The sequence below is a fragment of the Erythrolamprus reginae genome, chromosome 1 (assembly GCF_031021105.1).
Source record: "Erythrolamprus reginae isolate rEryReg1 chromosome 1, rEryReg1.hap1, whole genome shotgun sequence".
Taxonomy (NCBI): Eukaryota; Metazoa; Chordata; class Lepidosauria; order Squamata; family Dipsadidae; genus Erythrolamprus; species Erythrolamprus reginae.
This window is the reverse complement of record NC_091950.1, coordinates 317,423,882-317,446,651: the sequence shown is the minus strand read 5'-3', so window position 1 is coordinate 317,446,651 and position 22,770 is coordinate 317,423,882. Positions and strand designations below refer to the sequence as shown.

The following is a 22,770-nucleotide window of genomic DNA, read 5'->3' as shown; positions in this document are numbered from 1 at the left end:
TTGGATGTCTTCAATATGGGTTACACTCAGTTCATTTTTCCCCTTTAATAATGATCACAAAATGTAAGAACTATGTGTCACAGTGGTTAGAATGTAATATTGCAAGCTAGTTCTGCCCACTGCCAGCAGTTTGATTCTGACTGGATCAAGGTTGACTCATCCTTCCATCCTTCTGTGGTGGATAAAATGAGGACCCAGATTGTTGTGGGCAATATGCTATGGGAACTGCTTAGAGAGGGCTATAAAGCACTGTAAAGCAGTATATTGCTATATTGCTATTGCTATTTATTTCAGAAAGACTGAGCAGACTAGGGAAAGGTGACAAGAGACTCTGAATATCCAATAAACCATTTTTTTTGTCACTGTAAAGATAATTTGGGGAGAAAAATAAAATAGAAGGTAAGATGAGAGAAATATAAAAGGCAGAGTGAAAGTGGAATGACTGCTGAAAGAAAGGCACTAAACTTTTATGGAAACAGATTGAACATCAGACTAAACCTGACAGAATAAAATAACATTGAGTGTGAGATGTTGAAGGATCTTAGAATAAAGTGAAAATAATGAAGTTACAAAGTGTCATACAAGTGTGGAGTTATGCTAATAGGGAGCACAAAAAGGTACTGGGAAAATGAAGAAAATGAGAGATTTGAAAGAGTGGGATAGTAAGAAACACTATAAATGTTATGTTCAAGGAAAAAGTACTGAAAAAGATTTAATAAATGTGTGACTCTTGAATAATGGCAAAGCTGCAGAAGTAGATGGAATAACTGGGGAAAAGTTTAAATAGAATAGAATTTTATTGGCCAAGTGTGATTGGACACACAAGAAATTTGTCTTGGTGCATATGATCTCAGTGTACATAAAAGAAAAAGTTGTCAAGAATCATAAGGTACAACACTTAATGATAGCCTGGGTACAAATAAGCATTCAAATCATATTAGGAACCAGTCAATATAAATTGTAAGGATATAAGCAACAAATTTAGAGTCATTTGTGGGAAGAGATGGTTGATGGGAATGATGAGAAAATTAATAGTAAGTGCAGACTTAGTAAATAGTTTGACAATGTTGAGGGAATTATTTGTTTAGCAGAGTGATGACGTTGGGGAAAAAGTTGTGTCTAGTTGTTGTGGTGTGCAGTGCTCTGTAGCATCATTTTGAAGGTAGGAGTTGAAGCAGTTTGTGTTCAGGATGTGAGGGGATTTGTAAATATTTTCGCAGCCCTTTTTTGGATTCATGCAGTATACAGATCCTCAGTGGAAGGCAGCTTGGTAGCAATTGTTGCCAAATATGAATAAGGTTTGGTTAAGAAATGCTACTTTGTGTGTGTGGTGTAAAGACTACATCCTTAGCGGATGCAAAATTTCCCCCCTTGGAAAGTCTTGTCAGAATTAATGGAAAGAGCACATTTGAAAAGTTTTAGAATTTGAACTGGAAAGGTACAGATAATTACGGGTAAAAAATTGCAAATACAATATGAATTAACCTGGGCTGATGTGTATACCAAGTCACCGAGAAAGATGTGATTATGAGAAAGGTTTGTGTTTATTGAATAAAATGCAGACTTGAATCTTGGAATACTTTGTGCAAGTATGGAGTTGAGGGGAAGGTTGGTTACTAAATTCAGAAACTGTGAAAGATGATGAAAACTTTCACATGAATGACATGCTTAAAGATGGTTCAAAACTGAGAGCAGGGAATAAAGGTGTGCTATGTATGTTTATATATTTATGGATATATAACAAATGCATGTGGTGATGCCAAGTACTGGATGAGGAGATAAAAATGAGTGCATTTTGAGATTTTATATGTTACCATTTTAGTATTCCAAACTATCTGAAAAGGGTGAAATAGTTGCCTAAAATTACAATTTTGCATTAATTTGGAGAATAATGGCCAGATTGTTTGTTTTTCTTCTCATCTTGAAATCCCTGATAATACATAAAAATACCTTCCTCTTATGTCATTGGACAGAATTTAGAGTTACCTGTCATCTCAGTAGTTTAATTCTTCAATCTCCAAATTCTGGTGAAGAAATATTACTTGGAAGAAATATGTTGTTCTCCGGCACTCTACCAAAGAATTTCGTGGAGTAAAGAATCAAGAGCCACTCACAATTTTGAAAATTTTAATGACTTAGATTACTGATGTTACAATGTTTCTATAAATTGTATCACTAGTCCCTAAAAACTAATGTTTGAAATTATATCAGTATTTCCGTGATAACAAAAACTTATCTAATAAACTGTACACATAGCAAATCCAACATGCAGACATATTCACACACAAACCTATTTTTCTCCCTATCGTTTAAAGTTTGCATATAATTACAAAGACTGCTAGTGGGCAACTGAAATATGCTGACATATTTTGAAGCTCAGAAATAAATAAATATATACAAAGAAAGTTAAGCTTTGCTGATACGAAAACTAAGGATTTATACAGAAAGACAATATGAGGAAAGAAGAGCACTAGAAAAACTATTTATCTGAATTATTTTTTTAAGGATTACTACATGGTAGTAAATGCAAAGAATATTCTTATTTGGCTAAAATATAGGCACATTTCACATTAATCTGGTCAGATGAAACCATCTTAAGGGGAAACTATAGTACAGTATTACAATTTTCCTAATGAAAGTAAAGTATTATTTATCATTTTTAATATTATTTACTTCCAATTACCATATACAGAAGTACATTTTCCCTTATTTTGAATATTTTTATCCAGAAGAAATGTTACATAAACTACTTTCTGTAATTTATTAAGAGATTTAAACCAATTTTTTAAAGAAGGAACATTTGAACAAAACATTCTCTTTAGAAATGCTGTTTGATCCCATCAGATTCTGGTATAATTTGATATCATAAGGAATCATTTAATTAAATTAAATCCTTAGCTTGATAAATAATTCCTTTTAGGGATTATAAAGCAAATTAAATAGTTTGAAGTCAAACAACTTTGAGATAACAGGGCAACTTAATTTGACAATTCTGATGGTGCAATTAATAAATTGTAGTTGTTTAAACAAAGAGTTGGAACGTATTTTGAAAATAAGCATGCAGAGATTATTTCCATAAAAAGAGGGGGAAATCCTATGACCACTGTCAGTCACTGATCAAATTTGCAATTCTGAACAAATTTCCCTTAAAATAAGCTGCCTTGTATTCAGATGGAATTATGTCTGAGAAGACATACTGGAGATTATGTTATATATTACTGAGAGATTAAATGAAGTAGCACACAGAAAGAGTTATTAAAGAATTGAGCAAGTGACAAACATTGTTTTATATTTAACATATAAAGATTTATCTGTGTGAAAAGATGTAAGAATTGGCAGTAATGTGATTTGTACAGGTAAATAAACATTGCTCTTAAGGCATAAATAAATGGAAAACCTTTACATTCCAGCTTGGAATTCCACATATCTAAGGATGTAAAAATAAAGCAATTTAGGAAAAACTGATGGAAGTTTATGTATCATATTGGACTGATTCAGAATTTCTATTCTTTGATGATGATGCATAGTCACTGTGACATATTCAACTGCTCAATTTCTTTTGGTCTATAACTAGGTGAACTTTTAAGTTAACATAAAACACTTCATTAAGCTCTTCCAAAATCAAAGAAGCACACTTCCATACTTCTGCCATTAAAAAATAATGAAATAATAAATATGGCCCAGAGATTGCAAGCGAGAGTTACGACCAAGAGTTAAGAAAATCTTTGAAACACTTTTGGTTTCTGTAATCAGGCACGAAAAAGTATAAATTCACTAAAAATAGTTTTTCTTTGCCTTGTCTATGGAGAAAACAAATCTCAAATAACCTTTTTAGCATTGCACAAGCAGACTTCTGCTTATGCCGCAAGCAGAATATGCTATAATCTCTATTTTCAGAGAAGATTTGATTATATGAAACAAGGGGATCCATTTATACCTAAGGACATGCACAATTGTATAGCTCTCCCTGTGTAAGGCTACATATGCGCCCCCCCCCAATATATGTATATATATCACAGAATAAAATTAGGGTTGATGCAACATCTTAACAGCATGCTTTGAAAATGTCTTTGGAAGCTACAAGCTTTAGTTTTGAGCTTTTCAAAATTCTTAATTTTGCAAGATTATAGATGGGATATACATGCCACTGTGTAGATGCTTGAGAACTGTTGATAAGAGAGTGCCAGCATCAATACTGGATCAGTGGAGAGAATTAATTAGATGTTATGTTTCTCCAAGTATAGGTAGCTGAACAAGCTTATATAACTGGTTAAAGCACAACACTTTGGTAGAGTTTATATCTTCAGCCAGTCACCACGAGTTCAACACAATAATCTTTACACTGTTTGTTGACTTATCTTCTTCCAGATACCCAGATATTCAGAATTTTGTACTGTGGCTCAGAGAGTCTGACATGATCACATGTCTATAGAAATTGTCTGATTGAGTATTGTAGTAATCTTTCACTTTGTCAATGACTTGGTGAACTGGGATGATTGACGTCTGTTCCATGTCCACTTGGATGTATTTTGTTGAAGGCTTGTCAAGAAAAACATTGTCTGATTAAAAAACAAGACAAAACAAAACAAGTCAGTAATGTTGAAAACAAAATTTACTGCCAAGAGGATGACCTCAGACAACCCCTTAGTAAATACTAAAAAGTATATAATACCCTTTTTTTGTTCCGAACTCCGATTTTCTTTTTACAATCTATACCATAAGTATGAAAGCTGCCAGTCTGATAGTTACAACAGGCTCTACATTACACATTAACAACCATACATTAAAAGCTTTTCCTTTATTGCTTTCTTATAAAATTTCATCACTTTTATGTTTTAGGGAGGCAATTATAAACAAGCCATTTGGGCGAGGGTTCAGGGAAATAGAAGTAGCAAAATGGTGATTTAAGCTTTCCTAAAAATTAAGTCACCCATTTTGCTCCATTTTACTTCTTAAAACCTCTTAATTATTCCCATTTTGAGAGGTTTTAAGGAGCAATGTGTGTATGTGTGTGAGAGAGAGAGAGGGGGGGGGGAAGAGATATATGTTCTAAAAAGGTGCAATGGGTGTCTTGAAGTCTTAAGGTACTCATTTCATCTGTATCATTGGCCTGAAAAATACAGCTCCACTGATTCGCTGGGAACTGTAAATTAGAAGAATGAAACTGTATGAACGCCACATCGTCCCACTCCTGATCTATCTAGAAATACAAATTGAATTTTGCTCCTTCACCTTATATGATATGAAATGTACCTCTGGTTTTCAGTTATTGGATGACATTTCTATGCTGACCTACAGTACATGGTTACTGAAATAATGGCACCAACATTATTGAAGCCATTATATCAAACTGCAGTAATTTGACTCACAATTAAATGCTGTTTGGCATAAGCATTTGGAGTCTGATTTTGTATTGGGAATGTGATTATGAAAGTGCTCTACAAAAAGCAGGGGATGTTATCTGCTTCATTCTGAACAGGATTCAGGGTAATTTCGCATGAACAATCAGTTCTGAATGTGTGATTCAGATTGTCCCAAATCAGAATAGGGACAAGATAAAATACTCATGTCAAGAAGGGAAAAGAAATTCATTTTTTTTTACTGCAGAATTGATGAAATGAGGAAAGGTGCACTAAAATCAACAGTAATGGCTACAAGAATGGACACTGAAATGAAAATCACAGCTTCATATTCTTTTTTTAATAACATGCACTGCTTCTCATCCTCTATTATGTTATGATTATATTGAATGTTTCCATTTTTTTACAACCTTGCATCAGGGTGGAATTGGGAGCACAAGCATTTACTGGCCAGCTGCCCTTCCTGATGCCTACACGGAGATCACAGCAGACAATAACTCATTGAATCCAGAGAAATATCTGCCACTAGCTAGGATTGAATTCGTAGCCTCCTGATTATGAGTTGAGAGCTCCATCTCTAGCCACCACACTGCTCATACTGTGTGCTTCCCGTATGCTGTACAAAATCAGCTGGTATGGCTATTGACGACAAAATATTCATCATTATCATGTAACTGAAGATTCTTGGCAAAAGTGAAATTTACAAATTCTGATCAAAATTAGGAGAGGCGCAGTTTCCAGCATGCATTCTTTTTAGATCAAAGGTGCCAAAATGCACTTAATACATTTTGAAAAAGAAGAATAATGTTTAAATGCATTTTGTGTGAGCTGGATCGGTTTCAATGTAGAAATTAACCCAGAAAGAAGAATGTGCGATTAAATATTTGTGAAAGTAATATTGACGCATCTGCCTTTATCACACAGAATGAATAGTACAGTATAATACCTAAAAGTAAAAAAAAAACTTGATAAAGTATTTTTTCTACTAAAACTGAAATATGTACTTTTATCTTGGGTGCAATTAATATTTATAACAACACTGACAGAGTTTACTGAATTCCTTTTCAATAATGCTTGGTAAGCAAAATATATTGTTTCAGACTTTGACAGAGTTATACTATGACATAGAACTGATTCAAGAATCAGCTGACTCCAACTGAGTTCAGTCAGCTGTGTTCATACTGGTAACTTCAACCTCAAGAACAAACTTTTGAGTAAGATACTAACAGAAGGCTGGAGAGTTCAAGACAGTGAGCAGCCTTGCTGATCTAAATGTGACCATTAGATGGTGCTCATATAATGTTCCTCTTAATATACAACTAAACACATTATTTTTATAGGTATCTAATGAATAAGAGTTTCTCTGCTGAATTCTTGCCACAATTGCTATGTGTTACTATTGAATATTATATTTATGCAAAAAGACTAATACTCCTTAAAATATCTAGCATTCAATTACCCAAACAAGCACCTACATAAAATTTAAATTGCTCACAAATATAAACAAGAGGGAAAGGATTCCTCAATCTCCCCCCCCAATAATGTATAGTTAAAATTAAGTAGATTTAAAATTAGAATTATTTATGAAATGCAAATGAAGAAAATGCAAATTGCACAGGATTTTTTTAACATGGGAAAAAAATATAGGCATGCTAAAATATAGCCATAATGATTTTTTTGGCAAACATTTTTATATGCAACTCAATGACATGATGATAATCCAGCTCGCGAGCCTTTTATAGGTTCACCTCTCTCCCCCACCATGGTAAGTGGAGAAGCTTCCACCATTACTTCAGGCTTTCCCAGCTCCTTCCTTCTTTCTTTCTCCTGCCTCAGTTGGTGAGATCTTCTTCATCCTTGTAGCTGTAGACTGCTTCAGCAGCTGATGCAAAATAGCTTGACCCATTTCCCAATTCCAGTCTCTTGATCACTTCTCCTACCCTGATTCAGGAAGGTGACCCCTACAGGAAGGTGTATGGCAGCTACCTGCTTTCATGTCCATAATGCTTGCTCCCTTTCTTGGAGGCTAAAATTGAATGACTGGAGTATGAACATGTACATGCTGTATCTGGGATTGGGAGTCAATGGACCACAGACAATGAATTGGCTGGTAGCAAGTCTAAGTTCTCAGGACTAGACATATTCATGGAGAATAGGAGCAATGGTTTAATAGTTATATATTATGCTGAGGCTCAAAGTTAGAATGGCTTAAATCAACTGTCAAGGACCAATATTTGAAGAAAACAATTTCCTACCTATTGGAGTGTCTGTCTGTCACTGTATGATAGCTGAATCCATAAAAATTCATTCTACTTTCATTTGGCTAAATATTAAAAATAAATGCTGAAGCAATAAACTGTCTATGAAGCCTTTTCTAACGTTTTGAAAAAATGTTCAGCATCAGAAAATACAGTAATTTCTTGCAGATATTATTATAAATTAACTGGTATCTTTTTCATTTTCTTCTTGTCGGCTACTAGACAAAAATATATACCTAACAATATGCATTTTATGTTTTCCTTGAATGTTTACCCTCAAACAATCCTGAATGCTTCATTTTCATGCTAATCATAATCAAAAGCACCCTTGTGTATCAAATTGTAGTCAGGCAGAATTAATGACAGAGAAAGATGCACAGTATAGAATGAAGCAATATGTATGATTAGTTAATCTTTTCTGCTGATTCAAACTTCATGCAAGTGCCCTTATGCAAGCGCTTGGAAATCATGCATTCAGCAACTGTGATGTACACTTTACCTTGAATGCTCGACCACTGGTGAGGATATGTTCTTAGAAGACATTATCTATACCATAAACATATGAGCAACTGAATCAATTTTGGAGAACAGTGAAATAATTAAACAATTACTTGAAGATATCCACCACCATATACGTTACTAAATTATGTTTTAACATGAACATAACATACTAATTTGAATAACTGGTGCACTCAAGCGGTTAACAGTTAATACAGAATGAAAGATTAACATAAACTGTACTTTATAAATTTGCACATAACACAAACATATTATTTTTGTCATTTATATTAAACCGAGATTTATAAGATGTATCTTTACGAAGGGCAAATAATCATCTCCAGATACTTAAAGAAAATCTATTATCTAATGTAGAACTTAATTCACAACACATCAAATTAGTTACTTATGGTGATTCATATTTAACAAATCACTAAAAAGCTTACTTGTAATTAATGCAACGGGATGTTACATACCAATAATTATAAACACTTTTAAACACTTTCAGATAATTTTTTTGCATGCAATACAATGTATTCTTTTTAACTAAACCCCACCAAAATCAGTTAAGTGAGATGTTAACATTTGATGCACAAAATAAATAAAAATTAAAAGAAATGTCACTTAAACAAAAAAGGAATGTTAGCAGTGATTTGTTGAAAAGTGCCAACAATCTTACTCTGTTTTAAATCTGCACTTCTATTCTTCTATTCTATTCTACTAGTTTTTCTCATCATTCCTATCACCCATTTCCTCCCATGTTGACTGTATGACTGTAACTTGTTGCTTATATCCTAAGATTTTTATTAATATTGCTTCTTCATTGCTTATTTGACCCCTATGACAATCATTAAGTGTCATACCACATGATTCTTGACAAATGTATATTTTATTTTATGTACGCTGAGAGCATATGCACCAAGACAAATTCCTTGTGTGTCCAATCACACTTGGGCAATAAAAATTCTATTCTATTCTATTTTAGATTTAGATAATTTTTAGCTTTTGGTAATCCTAAAGATAATAGCATGTGGGTCTTGAGGATCTTTTGCTGATATATGCCACTTGAATGGGAAAAAAATGGATGTGGATTGAAGCAGATGAATCCCAGCCAAATTCTGGTTAATTTCCATGGATGAATTTCTAGTGCATAACTTATCTAAGCTTCCAAGCTAACCCAGGTAGATAGTTTAAAATTAGACTTTTCATATTGAAAGCTACTGACCAGAATGGCTGTTCCTTTTATGGTAGGCATTGGATGTGGATTTGGATTTTGAAGTCAGGTACGTTGAATTAGAACCAATAGAACTGGAAGATAAGGATTTTCCCAGATTGTCTGAACTCTTCTTTATTATATTAGTTGCTGTTTTACTCCAGTCTGAAAATAAAAGAAAGCAAAACTGGTTGTGATTGCATACCAGGTTGAAATAATTAGCCAGACCTTATAAGAAGTAAAGGGATGGAATTAAAGAAAGCACAAATCATTTTCATTTTTCCCTAGTGTGCTTATTACCCTTTATTATGCAAATCAGGCTATCATGCATTTCCTCTGTGCTGACAATATGGGAAAATTCGTCTATGCAATGACACTGCCGTGTTAATGATATCATTCATGTTTAAACATCTGAAATTATATTTTACTTACATAAAATACAAGTAGTTTTTTATAGCAAGGTTTGGGGTGATTGCTACTGCATAGGGGAGTGAGTGAGAGGAAGTATAACTGGTGAGAGATGAGCATGGAAAGACTGAGGAAGGTACTAGGGGCATGTGAGGGTGATGCCTTACTGTGTACAGATCTGGTCACCGCACCTCAAGAAGGATATAATGGAACTGGAAAAGGTGCAAAAAAGGGCAACAAGAATGATAAAGGAAATGGAGCACCTCCCTTATGAAACCAGGTTGCAACGCCTTGGTCTCTTCAGCCTTGAAAGACGGCGTTTAAGGGGTGACTTGATCGAAGTGTATAAAATCATGTATGGGATAGAAAAGGTGGATAGAGAAAAATTCCTTTCTCTTTCACACAATGCTAGGACAAGGGGGCACTCCCTAAAGCTCATAGGTAAGAAAGTGAGGACAAATTAAGGGAAATATTTCTTCACCCAGAGGGTCGTTGGTTTATGGATTTCACTTCCAGAAGAGGTCATGACAGCTGTCAGCCTTGACAGCTTCAAAGCAGGATTAGACAGATTCACGGATGCCAAGTGTATCGGTGGTTATTGAGGCAGGCAGGATTCCCTTGAGTACCATTTGTTGGGGGTCAGGGGAAAGGGAGGGCCTTGCCTTCTCTTTCTGCTCAAGATCCCCATGGACAATTGGTGGGCCACTGTGTGACACAAAATGCTGGACTCGATGGGCTTTGGCCTGATTCAGCATGGCTCTTCTTATGTTCTTATGCAACTAGGCTCAGGGAGGGTGTGCAAGGCAGGTAAAGCAAGGAGGCAGAGGTACTGTAGTGGTTCTTGAATAGCCTGCAGGTTGCAAGTGCAGAAGGACTGGGGAAGATATGTAGCTGGAGGAGACTTACTCCAGAAACTTGCAACCTTCCCTGCCCTAAGAGAAGGTCATAAATGGCGATCAGATGATTGCATGGTAGTAAAATTGCAAGTGGTAGCCAAGTGCCCAGATCATCATCATATGATCACGGGAATTCTGGGACAACCCTAAGGATCAATTGTAACCACTGTCATAACTTTGAACAGTTTCTGAAAGAATAGTGATATATTCAGGACTATCTGTATGAACAAAGATAGAGAAATACTGAAATGCCCACAAGAAAGAATGGATAGTAAAGAAGGCCAAACTAATAGAAATGACAAAAATGACCTATTTGGTTAGGGACAAAGTAGTAAATACTTTTATTAGAGACTGGGAACATTTTATGAAAACGGGAAAAAATGAAATTGTTATTTCTGGATTTGATACTTGTAAAAAGATTGAATAAGGAAGAAGGGATAATGAGTTTGTAATTGCTGTAAAGAAGTGTGGAAGTAACTTATTTATCTTATTTTTCTTTAACTCTACTTTTTCTGCATATTTTCACTTTTTTCTTTATGGTATTTGCTTTTAACTATGTAAAAACATTTAATAAAAATTATTAAAAATGCAAATGTTCGCTAAAGGCAACTACTTAATAATTATTCTGTATTATTACATCTTAAGCCGCAGGTTGGACAATTCAAACTTTAATTTAATTAATTTCTTTTGATTTAAAAGGAAACACAGAAGTGAAATTTGGAACATAGAAGTGAGGTGAATTTCACCATTGTGATAGATATTGTTAAAAAATTTGTAGTAAAAAAAATTGGATTTCACCACTGATTTGCAGAAATGGCACATTCACAATTTTCTAGTAGATAGTTTCTATTAAATATATCAGAAAGTTGCACTTAGCAGTTCTTTGCAGGTCACATGATGAAAAGTTACCTTATAATGTACATTTTAGCTTTATGGGCTCAATTAAGAGAGACAAATTATTACCTGAGTTATCTGCCAGCCTGAATCGTCCAAAACAAAGATGTCTTCTCCATTGCTTTTGTACATTTTCTTTCATTGCACAGTGGAATATAAATATAAATAAACCTGAAAAGAAAAATAATAATAAAATATAGAGTTTTAGAAAAAAAGATTAAGAAACACACACAAAGACACAAATTCCTTTGGTTCATGAAACAGTGTATATGATATTTAAATATACAACTTAAATAATTGTTACACATGTGCAAACCTGTATTCTTAATGGGAAATTAAACTGGGGAAAGCAAAGCTTTATTGAACATTACTGTTATGCTTTTATACTTAGTCCTAATACGGCTGCACTCCAGATTCTATCCATTTCTCCTCTTAAAGTTAGTGCCAGGAAGGAGGCATATTTGAATGTGGAAATTGAATGGACCTGGACTCTGGGACAAGCATTTACAGTTGTGGAGTGTAGTAAAGAACGTTACATATTATTTTGCTTGCATTAAAATGTTCAATTTGCATATTATTTAAACAGGGGGAAAACTCGAGACTGTAATAATCCAGAAATATATGTATTATCATTTTGTCTATTATTATGTCCATCTGGATGTAGAGGTAGAGGACAAATGACATTCTGTAGCACATTATTCTGCCTTACTTATTGGTCCCAAAGCAATGTTGCCATGGACAACCCATAACCTGGCAATTGTTATATTGTTATCCAATTTCTAAAATAATCTTATTTTATTCCAGTTAATTATATTAATGAAACATAAAATACATTTTCTTTTAAATGACAAGGTAGTAAAAATGTATTTATTAATTATTTTAACGAATAATATTCTAACAAATATTATTAATATTTTTTTCTATTTCGCTGTTTATTTTTTTAAAAAAAACCATATTTGTACTTTAATACATCTCTATAGCACATGCTATATGGAGATAAACATTCATTTTATGTGTTAAATATTGCAAATTAATGTAATAAATGAAATATAAGAATTGGTAAAGAAAAATGAATGTATAGAATTAGAACATGACATTATTAATATACACTATCTGGAATTCAAAAGGGAGAGCACTCAGACTCATATGGCTTTGATTCTAATCATGACATTTTGAATATAGTTCATATAGTATTCATATTACTGATGAATAAGCTGTAGACATGAAATAAAAGCTCTATTGAATGATTTTCCTCTAGCAGGTAAATGGTCTTTTTATTGCTAGGGAAACAGGAATTTTATTCAGTTACGCATGTATTCAGGTATATTGATAAGCAAGTCAGAACAATTTCATAGAGTACATCTGTGTAAGTGGGTGCCTATGATAAAATACTGGTATGCAAAGGAGATGAATTCACTTAAGAATATTTTATACCAGTATCTATCTATCTTTCTTTCTTTCTTTCTTTCTTTCTTATTTATTTATTTGATTTGTATGCCGCCCCTCTCCGTAGACTCTTACATTTGTTTTAATGTAAACCTTTGCATGAGTTATATTTTCATGTTTTACTACTTAATTTTAGCTTATTATACTGCATTCTAACTCATTTATTTAAATTCCCTTTATTTTATCTAATTTTATTGTATTTTAACCAGTTTACACTGCTGTATAGTGTTTATGATGAGTCACAGTTTTATGATGACCAATGTGGTCGCTATTTTTTGCTTTGATATGGTCGATTGACTAATCAAATAAAATTGAATTGAACTGATACAATACTGTATTTTTCAGTTATAGAGAACAAATTGCTTAATATGAAAAAAAAATCCCTGTTCAATTTGTGAATCAAGTTTTTTCTCCTTTAATTCCTTGAATTAATTAACATAGGCTGCTATTAGGCCTATTTTCTAAACTGGAAAGTTTCTTCTTCCTAGGAACAGAAAATGCCTAAATGTGAATTTGTTTTGGAACTCTCATTGGATTTCCAAGAATAAATTTTAATAATTCATCTGGATTTTGGATAAGAACCCAGATTCTGTGACCTTACTGGTGAGGGTGCTCAAGCAATTCCAATAAAAACAAGTATGGATAGAGTCCTGTTGAATAGCAATAGCAATAAGACATATGTTGTGGTTAGCTCTGGCCCAGCTCCTGCCCCAAGGACTGTGGATGTGGGGGAGACATCCACATGCTGCAGGCCTGTTTTGCTCCTGGTGGAATCTGCTGATGGAGGCTCCTCTGACCAAGAAGACATGAGTGACAGGGAGGAGGAGAGTGTGGCAGACAGCTCAGAAGGAGATCAATTATCTAGCTCCTCCTTGGATTCGGAACAAGAGTTAATGATACAGCCACACATGCGGAGAGCGATGCATAGGCAGCAACAACTGAGAGATTATTATCAAAGAAAATGAGGCCACCTGTGGTTGGGTGGGGCTGTGGTAATTAGTGAGGCTGCTATAAATAGCAGCCTGTGGGTTTGGCCATTGTGGAGGATTATCTGATCGTTGTGTTTCGTGCCTGCTTTGCTTACTTTGACCTTTGTGTGCTGATTTTTCCCTGCTTTGAAACTAAACCAGAGCAAAGTGTGAAAGAAGAAAGACTGTGAATTGCCTCACAGCTGCAAGCTAAGTATCACAGAACTGATAAGGGACTTGTACAAATTACCAGTTTGTTTGGAGACGAGTGCTCTTTGCTATACAAAAAGAGTGCTTCGTTTATTTGCATTTTCGGTATAAAGAAAATTGTTTTGAATTTTCAAACGTGTGTGTGTCTGAAATTTTATCTGTGCATTTTCAGGAGGATTCTACCAGAGAGCTCGACAGAACAGACATATACAAGCACCTTACAGTGCTTTATAACCCTCTCTTAGTGGTTTACAGAGTCAGCATATTGCCCCCAACAATTTGGATCTTCATTTTACCTGCCTCGGAAAGATGAAGGCTGAATCAACCTCGAGCCTGGTGAGATTTGAACTACCAAACTGCAGGCAGCCAGAAGTCAGCAGAAGTAGCCTGCAGAACTGCACTCTGACAACTGCACTACTAAGGTTCACTACCTTCACTGTTTGTTTTTTTTTAATGAAACCTTTGCGGTCTTCATAAAACTACACCAATCATGCTTTCTATCATATGATAGGTATTTTATAACAACATACTTGAAAAAACAATGGCATGAAATAAAATTCAGAGTATCTTGGATAAAAAGAGAAATGACTAAAAAAAACAAATGGAGAGTTGTTGGTGTGAAAAAGAGATCCCTTTTTAAATTGGTCCTTTTCTGCTACAAAAATTTACTCCAACTTTGCTGAAGGGGAAGTGATATAGGCTTGATAACCTGAACCTAAACAATAACTAAATTGAAATGTTATTAAAACAAAACCACTCTTTGTCTAAATATTTCAAAATCTGGAATTTTTTTGGAGATAATTAATTTAGTATTTGCAACCCTCACCTGTAATAAGCAAATGAACAAAAATTAAAAACTTTTTATAATATAATAATATCTTATAATACATTCCCCCCTTTTATTCTTTCCAAACTGGTTAGATAGTAGAAAAAAATGTGTCAAATGGTTCAGGACTCCATTTACCAACAATATAGCATTCTGAAAACTAAATAGAATTGCGTCAAACTTTGATATGTCAAGAGTAGATGGCAAAAAAGAAAAAAAAATCAAATAAAAATGAGAGAAAAACCAGAAACCACTTCTTCAATCAACTCTATGGGTCATGGCTTAGAACAAGAAACATTCATTCTAAACTCCTGTCCCCTTCCTATTTCAATAATAAGGAACATTTTAGGCTTAATTTTGGAGAGCATTGTTAATTCTTAAATTAGATATTTCGAATAAGTTTCAAGTTGGAAAGCAAAAATGTGCCAATTCTATATTTCTTACTCAAAAGACATAGATGAATTAAACTTTCCTGAAACAACCAGAACAGGGCAAGTTGGAGAACATTTCCAGTCCCAAACAATTCTACTCACCATGATATGATGTTTCTGAATTTTATTATCATCAATTACTGTTATGTAACGCATTACTATTTATGCTGTAATTGATACCATTTTTGTGTGTCTGTTTGTATGGGCTTAAATATACAAATCTTAAGTACAATATCTGTTAAGAGTGCTTCATAATGCAAATAATATACCTGTGAATCTGTAAGTAGCCAAAAATTAGGTTATTATTTATATTGTTTTTTTAAAAAACGTTCCTCTACTCACCTTGCAATGAGTTGGAAATACAGAAGAGATACAGAAAAGGAAGATATAGTGGCCCCCAGCCAAAAAAAGCAAAGCCCCATGTCATGCCTAGGAGGAAAGTCAGGCTAATGACACTACGAAGGTTCCTCAGGATCTCTTCCCGCATAGTCCTATTGGTCCGTTTCCCATTTCGTCCACATATTTGCATCATCACCACAACAAACATGGCAATATTCATGAGGAACATGATTGCAAAGTAGCCAACACAAGTCACATAAAATACAATGGTGCTTTTAATCCAACAGCTGTAAAAAAAAAGTTTCAATTCTACGTTATTCTCATGTTACAAAATTGGTTTATTAATTTTGGTTTCTTTGCTATAAAAGTAAAAGGCTTTAACTATCACTTCCTCAAAGTTATATCAGGGTAATGCTGGATTAGTAAATGATCAGACAAATTCAGAATCAGTTATTCTGTACTTCTAGATACTTTAAATATTGCCACAATTTCCCCAGTGAAGATTAAGTTTGTTTCTCTGAACAAACATGAGAACACTTAAAATCTATTGCTTCTTTTACAAACAAACTCTAGCTTCCTAAAATATATCTAAAGAAGTTCGATATCCAGCCAGGTACTGTCCCAAATGTAAATATTCCCAATTTTGTAATAATCTCTGACTGTATTTAAAAAACCTGAAACTGCAAACTAAATATTTATTGACATGGAGTTTATGCAACATGAAAACATCCTATGAACAATGAATATTCACAGAATGCATGATTATTTCACCAGGGATGTGTATGTTTGTTTATATTGGAATGAAAATGGGAATCCAGAGGGCGTTTTTGTCTTCCAGATAGTCTCTGGGGGAATGGGGGAAGGCGTTTTTACCCTTCCCTGGCTCCATGGAAATCTTTGGAGCCAGGGGAGGTTGAAACACGAGCCTACTTGGTCTACTAGAAGTTGTGAAACAGGCCCTTTCCAGCCTTCAGACAGCCTCCGAGGGGTGGGGGAAGCTGCTTTCACCCTCCCCAGGCATTGAATTATGGGTGTGGGCATTTGCACATGTGCGATAGCTCGTGCCCATGCTGTTTCAGCACCCAAGGAAAAAAAGATATGCCATCACTGCTCTAACTTAAAAAAAAAATATCCAGGAAAAGAGACTCTTTGAACCATTTGTTAAAGCGGCGAACAATTATACAGAGAAAAACTCTAGAACCAAAAGAAAGGAATTAAAGGAAGAAAAACTAAAGGCTTTTAAAAATATAGACAACTGGACTTTCAAACTGGTAGGCATTGTTTTGGAAAGGCATTTTAAAATGCTGGAACTATCTACTTGAATAACTGACTTTGTTTCTACAAATTGAATTAAAATTGTTCAATAACTTTTTACATTAGTAACAACACTGAAACCTAAGCTGAAGTCACCACCTACTGATGAATGTAAAATATACCATTCCCCTACCCATTTGAAGGACTGTGAAGATACTTATTGTTCTGTAATATTTAGTTTATGATTACTGGAGACTCAACTGTGGGAATAAGGAAGACTCTTAGTAACTTTTGATGTCTGGAAAGCTTCCAGGACTATTTAAATGGAACTGATTCAATAATCTTGGAATATAAAGAATTATGAGTATTGTACTCATAGGTGAGGAGCAACACTAAGTTTGAATATATTGTATATGGACTCTTGCGTAAAAATGGGACTTACTAAAATAAGATGCTCTATCAGGAGGAAATAAATGAAATTTCAAAAGAAATGGGTTTGATGTTCCAAAAGATAAAGGACACTTTGACAAATACTTACAGTGAGATAAAAAAAACCCTATTGCATGACATAAATGGAAAAATAGAAAATACTCTGCAACTAATAATGAATGAAGACCAAAAATTCCAGAAAACATAGGAGTCAATAGAAAAAAATGGAGTAAAAGACAGAACAGAAAAACCAGCAAATAAAGCAAGAAGATGTGTTGGGCGTGGCCTGCACATGATATGGGCCGTCAGTTTGGCAGGCCTGATGTAGAACTACTGTGTTTCTCTGAAAATAAGACCCTGTCTTATATTTTTTTGAACCGTGAAATAAGCGCTTGGCCTTATCGCCATGTACCCAAAAGCCCAATTGGGCTTATTATCAGGGGATGTCTTATTTTGGGGGAAACAGGGCATTTGTGTTACATTTTAACCAAAGTGGAAAGCTTAATTAACTAGCTACTTGGAAAGAAGAGGATCATGACAAATTTGCCTTGATTGTATTTGCCTTTACTCCCATCAATTGAAATACATACTCTTATTGGATTCACATCACTTTAGAAATGGTTTAAAATAATTTACCAGGCTGTCTGCATCATTGCAATTTACCAAATACTTACACATCATCTCTACCTTGTTCCTTATTATTTTTGTCATTCAAAACATTGTAAATATCATTTGTATGTGTATGGGTGCTTGCTAGAATAATAATTATCACCAATGCTGGTAAACCTGCAATAAAATAAAACACAGCAAAAATAAGTTTTATAAACATATAATAATCCGTTGTGAATGCAGACTTCAGATTCATACATACATGAGTGCACATGGATCTTCATCACATAGATTTAGTTTATCTCCTATGGGATTGCATTTAGTTTTCACGGGGAAGGAAAGACTCAACTCTCTAATCGCTGTACAGTACTTATATGCTACATGAAAGACAAGAAGGTAAGTCTGCATTTTGCCTAATTCTGTGATGGCGAACATAGAAACATAGAAGACTGACGGCAGAAAAAGACCTCATGATCCATCTAGTCTGCCCTTATACTGTATTTTATCTTAGGATGGATATATGTTTATCCCAGGCATGTTTAAATTCAGTTACTGTGGATTTACCAACCACGTCTGCTGGATGTTTGTTCCAAGGATCTACTACTCTTTCAGTAAAATAATATTTTCTCATGTTGCTTTTGATCTTTCCCCCAACTAACTTCAGATTGTGTCCCCTTGTTCTTGTGTTCACTTTCCTATTAAAAACACTTCCCTCTTGGACCTTATTTAACCATTTAACATATTTAAATGTTTCGATCATGTCCCCCCTTTTCCTTCTGTCCTCCAGACTATACAGATTGAGTTCATTAAGTCTTTCCTGATATGTTTTATGCTTAAGACCTTCCACCATTCTTGTAGCCCGTCTTTGGACCCGTTCAATTTTGTCAATATCTTTTTGTAGGTGAGGTCTCCAGAACTGAACACAGTATTCCAAATGTGGTCTCACCAGCGCTCTATATAGCGGGATCACAATCTTCCTCTTCCTGCTTGTTATACCTCTAGCTATGCAGCCAAGCATCCTACTTGCTTTCCCTACCGCCTGACTGCACTGTTCACCCATTTTGAGACTGTCAGAAATCACTACCCCATATGGCACATGTGCGGGAAGTGGCATGCAGAGCTATCTCTCCAGGCATGCAAGCCATTGCATCTGTTTATCTTCTGGATTCTTGTGCGCTGGCTAGCTGTTTTTCATGTATGCAGGAATGCTGGAAACTGGAAAAGCAGCCATCCAGTGCGCATGCCAGGTCACTCCTCTTCTGGTTCCTGGTGTGCACATGTGTACCAGCCACCTGGTCTTCTGGTTTCTGGCATGCATGTGCATATGAAGACCAGCTGGCCAGCAAGCATGCACACAATGGAAGATCATCTTCTCGGCACACTCATGCACACTGGGCAGTTGCTCTTCCAGTTTCCGGCACTTACGTGCATGCTCCCATTTTGGCACTTGGTGATGAAAAGGTTAGGCAATTCTATTATATTATATTTATAAAATACTATATATACATAATGTATATGCATATATAAATGTGCCTGTGTGCATTTGAACTTTTTGATGTGAACGAAAGTGTTTAGTTTTCCCCCACTTTCATCCATTTTCAAATACACACTGTAATTGTAAACCTTAAGCTGCAGTGTATACACTATAGATAACAACAAATCTGCCAGCTCAACTTGACTTGTGTTTATGTCTCATTTCAAATACCTCAAGAGAGGAATAGCTGAAGAAAATAATAATAAAGGGCTTTGCATTTGATGCTGCACTGGTAAGGATATATCTTACATAGGACAAACTGACTTTTTCTAGTGTTTCTAATCCTATCCAACTTTCCAGAACAGATTCTGTGGATACACCATAACACTTCAGGTGGGGAAAAATCTCTATTTTTTCAGTTTCAGTATTTTCCTCTAAGTAGCTACAGTGGATAAGAGTAGTCATATATAAAAAGGGCAGGCAAATGATTATAAACAGTCTTATAAAGACTTATTAACCCACTCTTTTAAAGAGAAAGAAGTGATTATATATAAAGTATTCAAGATGCTAACTTCAACTGGTAATACAGTGTGCTAAAGATTCTTCATTGGTGGACAACATCATTTCCCTGCTAAACTGAAAAATGCTAGACACTATGTTGCTTTAAAAACAATTTATTAGAACTTAGGGGATATTTAATGAAGAAATATTATAGAAAATTGCATTCTAATCCATCTGAGTTCTAAGGACTCAGCAAATATCAATAATATGTGATTTAATGCTTTACTTTATTTTATATATATATATATATATATATATATATATATATATATATATATATATACACACACACACACACACACACACACACACACACACACACACACACACACACCATGTTTCCCCGAAAGTAAGACAGTGTCTTACTTTCTTTTTATCCCCAAAAGCCCCACTATGTCTTACTTTCGGGGTATGTCTTATATTGTCCCGGGCACCGGGGCCGGCTTGTCTTCGGGCTTCGGCCCGGGCGAGGCCTCTTCGGGCGCCGGAGCCGGCGGCGACTTCCTGACGCGCTACCGGCTGGTGTCGTCTAAGCTCCGCAAGCGCTTCCTGCGCAAGCCCAACGTGTCGGAGGCGTCGGAGCAGTTTGCGGCGCTGGCGAGGGAGCTGCGTGCCCAGGAGTCTCCCTTACGCAGCCTGGTGCCAGCTGGCGGTGGCGCGCTGCGTCCAGAGCTTGGGCCACCCGGCGGGCGAGGCGGAGACCCTGGCCGAAGCGGCGCGGCTCTGGCTGCGGCACAAGCGGGAGCTCCGACTGCGCTTCCTGCGCAAGCCCAACGTGTCGGAGGCGTCGGTGCAGTTCGCAGAGTCTCCCTTACACAGCCTGGTGCCAGCTTTCTCTTTCCTCTCCTCTCCCCTTATGGCCCCGTGCACCTGGATGCCAAGAAGAGCCCGCTGGCTGTCCTCGCGCAGACCTGCTCCCAGATCGGCAAGCCGGACCCGTCGCCTTCTTCCAAGCTCTCCAGTGGCACCGACAAAGAGACGTCCAAAGGCGGACCCTTGAAGCTCAGCGACATTGGCGCCGAGGACAAGTCCAGCTTCAAGCCTTACTCCAAACCCGGCGCGGATAAGAAGGACTCCTCGGCCGGCGGAGGAAGCGCGGCAGCGGCGGCAGGCTCCGGAGGGAGCTTGGGCGGTGGCGAGCGCCACCTGCCCGCCGTTCATGCCAAGGACAGGCAGCCCCAGTTCCAGCGCCTCGGCCTGCTCGCCCGGCCTCTTGCCCGGCGGGGAGAGCAAAGGCGGCGGCGGGAGTAGCGGAGGCGAGGCGGAGAAGAAAGAAGCTGTGGATAGCTGCGGCAAGGGCGCATCTGACGGCGCGTCCCGCTTGGCTTCTTCCAGCGGCCACTCCGCCAAGCTGAGCCAAAGCCACGAGGGCTCCAAGGCAGGGCTCCGCCGGCTTGGTGGCGCCCGTCTCCCCTTACAAGCCGGGCCAGACCGTTTTCCCCGCTGCCGCCGCCAGCCAGCATGAGCTACCTGGGCTCGTTAGCCAGGGCGTACGCCGGCTACCCCCGCAGTTCCTGCCGCCGGGCGTGGCGCTCGACCCCAGCAAAGCCGGCGGCGGGAGCGGCGGCAAAACGGCGGGGTCCAGCCCTCTAGCCGGCGCCTCGCCTCCGGCTTTGTGGGGTCGAGTGCCATGCCCGGCGGCAGGAACTGGACCCCGCTGCTTTGCCGCCGCTCCCGCCGCCGGCTTTGCTGGGGTCCAGCGCCACGCCTGGCGGCAGGAACTGCGGGGGGTAGCCGGCGTATGCCCCGGCTAACGAGCCTGGGTAGCTCATGCTGGCCGGCAGTGGCAGCGGGGAAAACGGTGTGGCCCGGCTTGTAATGGGAGACGGGCGCCACCAAGCCAGCAGAGCCCCGCCTTGGAGCCCTCGTGGCTTTGGCTCAGCTCGGCGGAGTGGCCGCTGGAAGAAGCCAAGCGGGACGCGCCGTCGGATGCGCCCTTGCCGCAGCTATCCGCCGCTTCTTTCTTCTCTGCCTCGCCTCCGCTACTCCCGCCGCCGAGTTTGCTCTCCCCGCCGGGCAAGAGGCCGGGCGAGCAGGCCGAGGCGCTGGAACTGAGGCTGCCTGTCCTTGGCGTGAACGGCGGGCAGGTGGCGCTGGGCACCCGGAATCCCGTCTTCTCGCCACCGCCCGAGCTCCCTCCGGAGCCTGCCGCCACCGCCGCGCTTCCTCCGCCGGCCGAGTTTGGAGTAAGGCTTGAAGCTGGACTTGTCCTCGGCGCCGATGTCGCTGAGCTTCAAGGGTCCGCCTTTGGACGTCTCTTTGTCGGCGCCGCTGGACGCGCCGCTGGAGAGCTTGGAAGAAGGTGACGGGTCCGGCTTGCCGATCTGGGAGCAGGTCTGCGCAAGGAGAGCCAGCGGGCTCTTCTTGGCATCCAGGTGCACGGGGCCGTAAGGGGAGAGGAGAGGAAAGAGAAAGCTGGCACCAGGCTGTGTAAGGGAGACTCTGCGAACTGCTCCGACGCCTCCGACACGTTGGGCTTGCGCAGGAAGCGCAGTCGGAGCTCCCGCTCGTGCCGCAGCCAGAGCCACGCCGCTTCGGCCAGGGCCGCTGCCTCCCCCGCCGGGTGGCCCAAGCTCTGGGCGCAGCGTGCCACCGCCAGCTGGCACCAGGCTGCGTAAGGGAGACTCTCCTGGGCGTGCAGCTCCCTCGCTTTTAGTACCGTGTTTCCCCGAAAGTAAGACATATGTCTTACTTTC

The 22,770-nt window shown here is 38.0% G+C and overlaps 1 protein-coding gene across 4 annotated transcripts in view; it reads right to left on the bottom strand.

Annotated features, from left to right (window-relative positions):
* Positions 1–2,113: 2,113 nt before the first annotated feature.
* ADGRG6 (adhesion G protein-coupled receptor G6) overlaps positions 2,114–22,770 on the bottom strand; it is a 143,947-nt gene continuing 123,290 nt past the window's right edge. For 2 of the 4 annotated variants that reach the window (XM_070733639.1, XM_070733640.1), the window contains 6 exons: positions 18,105–18,216; positions 15,751–16,034; positions 11,597–11,698; positions 9,342–9,494; positions 8,118–8,164; positions 2,114–4,559 (listed from right to left, as the gene is read on the bottom strand). In XM_070733639.1, the coding sequence (XP_070589740.1) occupies positions 8,151–8,164; positions 9,342–9,494; positions 11,597–11,698; positions 15,751–16,034; positions 18,105–18,216 (665 nt within the window). In that variant the 3' untranslated portion in view covers positions 2,114–4,559; positions 8,118–8,150. The remainder of the gene's footprint in view (positions 4,560–8,117; positions 8,165–9,341; positions 9,495–11,596; positions 11,699–15,750; positions 16,035–18,104; positions 18,217–22,770) is intronic. The other 2 variants (XM_070733637.1, XM_070733638.1) reach the window with 1 other exon arrangement.